This window comes from Ipomoea nil, unplaced genomic scaffold (genome assembly GCF_001879475.1).
Source record: "Ipomoea nil cultivar Tokyo-kokei standard unplaced genomic scaffold, Asagao_1.1 scaffold2690, whole genome shotgun sequence".
NCBI lineage: Eukaryota > Viridiplantae > Streptophyta > Magnoliopsida > Solanales > Convolvulaceae > Ipomoea > Ipomoea nil.
Genome location: NW_017619118.1, coordinates 445,475 through 452,889, shown reverse-complemented (window position 1 = coordinate 452,889; position 7,415 = coordinate 445,475). Strand labels below are relative to the sequence as shown.

The following is a 7,415-nucleotide window of genomic DNA, read 5'->3' as shown; positions in this document are numbered from 1 at the left end:
AGTCCACACAACTTTGCCAACATAATGTGAGTCCAAAAATGTTTAGTGCAATTATCATTATTACGTAGAAAACACATAAAATACATTATTCTAATTCATAAAATATATTATTCTAATTCATACAATACATTATATTATCCCGGAAATTTCATTATTCTAACACATAAAGTACATTATACATTATTCTAACTCATAAAAAATATTATTTTAACACATAAAGTACATTATTCTAATTCATAAAATACATTATCTTATCCCAAAAATTTCATTATTCTAACACATAAAGTACATTATTCTAACACATAAAGTATATTATTTTAACTCATAAAATACATTATCTTAACCCATAATATTCACTATTCTAACATGCGCGTGAATCAATTTTTTTTTTTTTTAATTATCAAAGTTACGTCGTATTGGACCGTGGTTCACACAGCTGTGTAGACCACGATCCACACATAAATTGTCAACAATTATGCCATGGACTCAAATCCACCTTGCAAGGTGGATCCGGGTCAAAATACACATTTTATATATTGAATGTTCACAATTAAACTATGAATATTTAGTATGTAAATTGTGAACATTTAGTATATAAGATTGTGAACATTCAATATATGAATTGTAAATATTCAATAGGTAAATTGTGAACATTCAGTATGTAAATTATGAACATTCAATATGTAAATGGTGGACATTCAATATATAAATTGTGAACATTTAGTATATAAAAATTGTAAATATTCAATATGTAAATTATGAATTTTCAATATATAAATTGTTCATTTTTGGGCTCGGGTCATAGAATAATTTGCCATAAATTGTCATCTTTAGTGCAATCCGGATCCAATAAACATGGATCCGGGTCTGACTTGTTTACCGGGCCCACTGGCAACCTCTGCTCGTTGAGAATTTTGCTCATTTGCGCTTCCGCTCTGCGCTGCTTTGCACAAGAAATTTGGAGCTACGCCATCGAAGCCGTTATTCCGTAAAAAACGCAGTACTGATGGCTCGGCAAGCTTCGAGATTGATCGCTAACTTGTCCAAGAAGCTGAACCCTAACGCGCCGTCGCCGGCGTCATCTCCGCTGTGGCAACACCAACACAACCGATGCTTTGGATCGCCTACGCCGCCTCCGGCAGTATTTGTTGACAAGAACACCCGTGTTATCTGCCAAGGCATCACCGGAAAGAACGGCACTTTTCACACTGAGCAGGCCATCGAATATGGGACCAAGATGGTACAGAATAATGACAATATATTTTATTCGTATATTTTGTTGTACATGTGTTTGTGTTTAGTGATCCATTGATAGTTTAGATCGAATAAAGGTTGATACAAATGTAGAATTTGAAATGCAATGTTTTTCCTTCTTGTCAGCATTTTATGTTGATTGTTTATGGGTCTAATTCTGCTAATTGGGCTTTTCTATTGTAGAATTGATGTAGATTTTACCAAAAATAGGGATAAAGTGGAGAAGCAGAAATTCGTGTACAAAAAAAAAAAATAAAAATGTTCAGTGATATGTTTTCTATTTGATATCAAATCAATTTAATGTATTGAAACTGATGTAGATGACCAAACGGTATGATGAGCTAAAAACGTGTGCATAAGTGGCTTTTTCTTGGATACTTGTTAACCAAGTTATACTGCCTTTGCTGATTTATTGAATGCAGCAAATACTTGTAGGAGTTAGTGAGGTTGGAAGCCAGTGATAGTGGCTGCTTTGATAACATTTTTGGGGGATTTTCATGTTTTCTCTCAGATTAAATTAGTTCATTTTGATAGCTGCAAGGCTAAGTAGCACTATGATATTTGATTTGACCAAGTTTTTAAGTTCTTAATGTTTTCAACCTTAAGCCGTGGGAGTTTGGTTTTGACTTTATTGGCCTCTTGGCAATTTTTCTTTATTCATTTTCATTATGAAAGTTCATTTTGAATCTGCTTCTTGAATTCGTATGCTTCTCTGGTCTATTGAGGGTTTGCTGAAAGTGAAGAAATTTGCTATTTTCTCATTCTTACTTTTTATATGCTTAACCAGGTTGGTGGAGTCACCCCCAAAAAGGGTGGTACAGAACACTTGGGACTTCCTGTTTTCAACTCTGTTGCAGAAGCAAAAGCAGAAACCAAGGCTAATGCTTCAGTAATCTACGTTCCACCTCCTTTTGCTGCAGCAGCTATTATGGAGGCAATGGAAGCTGAATTAGATTTGGTTGTGTGCATCACAGAAGGAATTCCTCAGCATGATATGGTAAATTACATTTTATCCTACATGCTTGACATTCTTTTTAGCTGTACCAAGTAAGAGAATAAAAGTGCTATGCAATGATTGCAGGGATTTTATTTATTTATATTTTTATACATGGTTGCATCCCCTTGGTGAAATTAATATGTTTTCTTTTCCTATAAAACACAATGGATTAGAATGCAAGGGCAAGGTTTTTTTTTTTTTTTTTTTTTTTTTTTTTTTTTTTTTTTTTCATGCTTTATGTGCACATTTCTGCCTCTTCTTTTTAATTGGCAATTTGGACTGAAGACTCTTATGATCTTAAGCAACGTTTTTTTTTATTTATTTATTTTTTAAATTTTTTTATTTTAATTCTCATTGGGATTTTAGTATTAAGGAATGGCTACCCAGAGTGGACTTGGTACACCTCCCCAGTTTTGTAGCTTGTATGTTTTATTATTAATATTTTTTCCTTAAATTTCTTTTAGTACCTTGATTTCTTTTTTGTGGTTCTCATTACTCATTCCAGCCTCAATAACTGCCAACTACAGGTTAAGGTAAAAGCAGCTCTTAAGAAACAGTCAAAAACTCGTCTTATTGGTCCAAATTGCCCTGGCATTATCAAACCAGGTGAATGCAAAATTGGAATTATGCCTGGTTACATTCACAAACCTGGTCGTATTGGAATTGTTTCTCGATCTGGTACATTGACTTATGAAGCGGTAAGATATACTGTATTGTAATATTATTCTCATGTTTAGTTTCTATCTCTGAATTTCTATTTTTATGCTTGATACTGCATGAGATGTCTGAATATAAATACTGTTAACTAGAAATGTTGATTGGAATGGAGATTCTTATTTAAGTTTTATTACTGTTTTAGTCAAAGGACAATTTTCCAACATGAATTCTCTCTTGCATTCTATTTGTCCACATTGAAAATAGCTTCATTTTTTCAGTAAATTTGGGTGCAAAATCTAATTAACGTTTATGACTTGTGGCCCTATCACCATAGTATGGTGCTAATGGGGCAGTAATTGCTAGATCTTTTAAGAAAATTGAATAGGGGAGTTTATTTATTTATTATTTTGATAGGTGAATAGGCCAATAGGATCAATTTCCTGGAGCTTTTATATCCCCAAACATGCTTTTGGTCCCTTATACTTGTGTTTTTAAAATGTCAGTATAATACATGCTGCTTCTGCTCTTAGTTGAACTATTTGAATGGTAGTCTATGATTATGAGATTATTAAGGATTTTTATTTTTATTTTTTATTTTTTTTAAATTTTTTTATTTTTTTTATTTTTTTTGATTTACTTGATGGTTGCCATTGCTGAGTTCATATTATATAAATTCATTTTCCAAGTACTTTCTGCAGTTGCGACATCATTTATGATTTGTTATTAATAATTGAATCTGTAACCTATTTATAGGTTTTCCAAACAACTGCTGTTGGTTTGGGGCAGTCAACCTGTGTAGGGATTGGCGGAGACCCTTTCAATGGTACAAATTTTGTTGATTGCTTGGAGAAATTTGTTGATGATCCGCAGACTGAAGGTAAACCTTTTCCAAGTTGGAGTGCAATTTAATCTAATCTGTATGTTTGCAATATAGATTATAGTTGGAGTCTTGTTTAGGGTTTGGCATTAGCATACAGCATATATACATGTGTGTGTGTGTGTATGCATACTTGAAAAGAATGTTTTGTGATTTATAAGCATGATGAGTTATTAAGAAATTATATATGCCCAGTGTTAAAGGAATTACTTATGTTCTTTTTAGTCTCTGCCAACATGTTACTCTTCGTATGCTTGTTTGATATTAGTAGCATTTAAGAAGTAAGAGCTAGCTTTCACATTCTATGCTAGGAGTGTGGATGGCCGAACTATTTGGCTTAGAATCAGTCAGACTTGAATCAGCTTGGTGTTGACTGAACTAGAACAGAGTTTGGATTGGCTGGAGTAGTTTCTCAACCCAATAACAAGCTCTCAGGTGTTGATAGATCCTTTGTGATGGTGTTTTTAGATCTCTCATCCTTCTAGTATTCTCTTTGGTGGGAGTAAAGCTATTACATGATATATTTTTGTTGATATTTTGGTTTGAGAATTGCAATGAAGGAGTTCAGTGAAGAATACATTGGTTACATTGCAATATTGCATTGTTTCGTTAAAATTTATCAGGCATTTGTTATTGGACTTGATTAAACCGAACTTTGGTAGTGTCTGCTAGACTCAGCCTAATACATGGTTTCTTTAATTTAAATCCAATTGATGAACAGTTTACTGACTTTGGAGACTAGTCTCCCAATGTTTATACATAGAAACAATAAGAATTACTTTCCTCTGGTTTCTATGTGAAAGTTTCTCTTACTGTACTTTGCATTGGTAGCAGGTTTATCTTTAGTATTAACATGCAATTTCAGAAGTGTATCTATCCAACGATGGATATCCAATTGTGCTTGTCTTGTCTTATTATGCCTGCATTGTCCATTTCAGGTATTGTGCTTATTGGTGAGATAGGTGGTACAGCAGAAGAAGATGCAGCAGCCTTCATAAAGGTGAGTAATTGGTGCCTTTTATAAAACATGATTATCATATTTTATGCAATCATGCATGATCAGGAGTCAGAAAATTGTATTTACCTCTCACTCTGATATTATGAGTATCAACAGGTTAATTAAAAATAGGGAAAATAGCACTTTTGGCCTCTGAATTGTTTCACTTTTGGAAATTTGGTCCCTGCAAGTTATAATTTTAAAAAAATTTAGCCCCTTAATTGTTCAAAATGTTGCACTTTTAGCCCCTGGTGTCATATAATTGTCAAATTCCATTAACATATGTGATCCCATGGAGAGAGTGAAACTTTAACCATTGTTATTGATTCTAAATGACAAAATTAACCTCATAAAAAAGAGTTTGCTCACAGAATTTGATATTTGATAATTATATAACAACAGGGACTAAAAGTGCAACATAATCAACAATTAAGGGACTAAATCTGCTCAAATCAATCAACGGGGACCAAATTTCCAAAAGTGAAATAATTCAGGGTCCAAAAGTATCGTTTCCCCTTTAAAAATATTATAAAACCAATCTCATGCTAGTAGTCTGAAAATTTTTAAGTCTATTATGATGCGCTATAAGTGTTGTTTGCCTCGTGGCGATTGATAATTTTTTATGCAACTGAAACAGGAAAGTGGAACTGAAAAACCTGTTGTTGCTTTTATTGCTGGACTTACTGCTCCACCTGGACGGCGAATGGGCCATGCAGGAGGTAATGCACTGTTTTCAGCATCTGTACACTTGGTTCCACATTCTTATGATCTCATTTTCCTTGCACCAAGCATCTCTCTCCCTTTATTCACTTTTTTAGGGGGTCAGGGGAGAAATAATGATTTAATAAATTCCAATTGATGCAGAGTTGTTAGCTAAAAAATAAGCACTTTCTTCCATGCTTTAAGGCTCTCTGTCTCTCTTCTTCTTCTTCTTCTTCTTCTTCACTATTTTTTTCCTTGCGGTTGTGCCAGATGTTCCTTCCATTTATAATTTTGAATTGATCTGTTAGCGTTAATAGCTTTTAGTTCCATTTAATCTAGGATTATGTTTCAGCCAAGTATGGACTATTTTATATCTGTCATTGAGGAATACTGTATTTTGTTATGCTACTGATTGAAGGTAATGCTGAGATTTTACCCATTCTGTATATTGTTTAAAAAAAAAAACTCAGCAGGAAAAGGAAGAACAAGATAAAAATGACACTAGTTGAAGAGTTTTTTTTTTTTTTTTTTTTTTTTTTTTTTTTGGGTTAGACCACGAGGTGTCTTGAGCATGCCCTAATTGCTGGAGGCACTTTTAAGTCCGTACATCGTTCGCACTAGGCCGGCCCAATTAAGGGGCAAAGTGCTGGCCAGATTGGTTTTTCCATACGAGAGGGAGGTTTGAACTCCTGACCTCTTTTAAAGGATGAGAGTGCATGACCACTCACGCCAACCAAACTGGTTCTAGTGGAAGATTGTTTAATATAAATAAATGTACACTTTAATTTCTAGATGTAATTTATAGGATTTGTTTCATTATTTTCTTCAAGTTGATTTTGTTTGTTTGTTTGTCGTGGTTTTCTAAATGGGGTTCTTCAGTTACTTTGTATTCTTTTAGTCACGTTTTTGCACACTACGCATTACTGATCTGTTGATCGACTGTTTGAACTTGCAGCTATAGTGTCAGGTGGAAAGGGTACAGCTCAGGACAAAATCAAGACCCTAAAAGAAGCTGGCGTAACAGTCTGTGAATCTCCAGCACAACTTGGAGTCACGATGCTCGACGTCTTCAAGCAAAGGGGCCTCGTGTAAAGCCCTGAGCATCTTCAAACACGAGTCTCATGTAAGCCTGTGGTAGATTTTTTTGGTTGACGGATTCACTTTGTCGTCGTATTATCTTATTTAACAGATAACGAGATAAAAATGATGCCAATGCTGCTGCATTGTGTTTAACAAAGTGCTCGATGAAAGCCCCCGCAATAAGCCTTGTCCAAAATTGTCTTGGCTGGGTGGGTCTTGTTGATATCGTGCAATTTTTTGCTCCTGTTTCAGCTTGGCAAAATACCTTGCCAGTGAGTTACAATTGTGTAACCAAACCATTGGTGGAGTTCCTTGTTAATTGTTATGATAGTAAAACCTTTGTCTTGTTGAGTAATAATTTTTGAAAATGTGTTGAATCTTAAAACAACTAGATTAGTGTCCCAATTTCATTCCATTCGGAGTTGCATTTGTTTGCGGATTCAATTTATAATTTTGAAACATTTTACATTTTTTTTTACTACAGCGTCTTGTTTTAAAAATGGAACAAAAGAGATGGTAATTTTGGTCATATTAACCTAGGTTGGAAGAAGGAATTTAACAATTACTTTTACCATTTATTTCCTACTTTGGCAGAAAAGATTATCGTAGAAGTTTGTTTATCATTTTACCATTTTTATAAAAAGAAAAAATTATGATTTTAGTCCATTAATTATACTTAAAGTGTAGGTTTAGTTCTTGAATTATCTTATACAAATTTTTCTCTTTAATTATGTTGAAAGCAACTAGGCGTAGGCGTCGCCCGGACGCGGCGAGGGAGGCCGGAATCGGCCTCCTCTGCGGCTAGGCGGCCGCCTAGGCATCCAAACCCGGATTATTATTTATTTATTTAC

The 7,415-nt window shown here is 34.2% G+C and overlaps 1 protein-coding gene across 1 annotated transcript; it reads left to right on the top strand.

Annotated features, from left to right (window-relative positions):
• Window positions 1-856: 856 nt before the first annotated feature.
• On the top strand, window positions 857-6,979 carry LOC109155107 (succinate--CoA ligase [ADP-forming] subunit alpha-2, mitochondrial). The gene is made up of 7 exons (XM_019302845.1): window positions 857-1,240; window positions 2,042-2,251; window positions 2,779-2,949; window positions 3,662-3,785; window positions 4,724-4,785; window positions 5,420-5,501; window positions 6,440-6,979. The coding sequence occupies exons 1-7, from the start codon at window positions 1,007-1,009 to the stop codon at window positions 6,574-6,576; spliced, it is 1,020 nt and encodes a 339-aa protein (XP_019158390.1). The 5' UTR covers window positions 857-1,006; the 3' UTR covers window positions 6,577-6,979.
• Window positions 6,980-7,415: the final 436 nt, after the last annotated feature.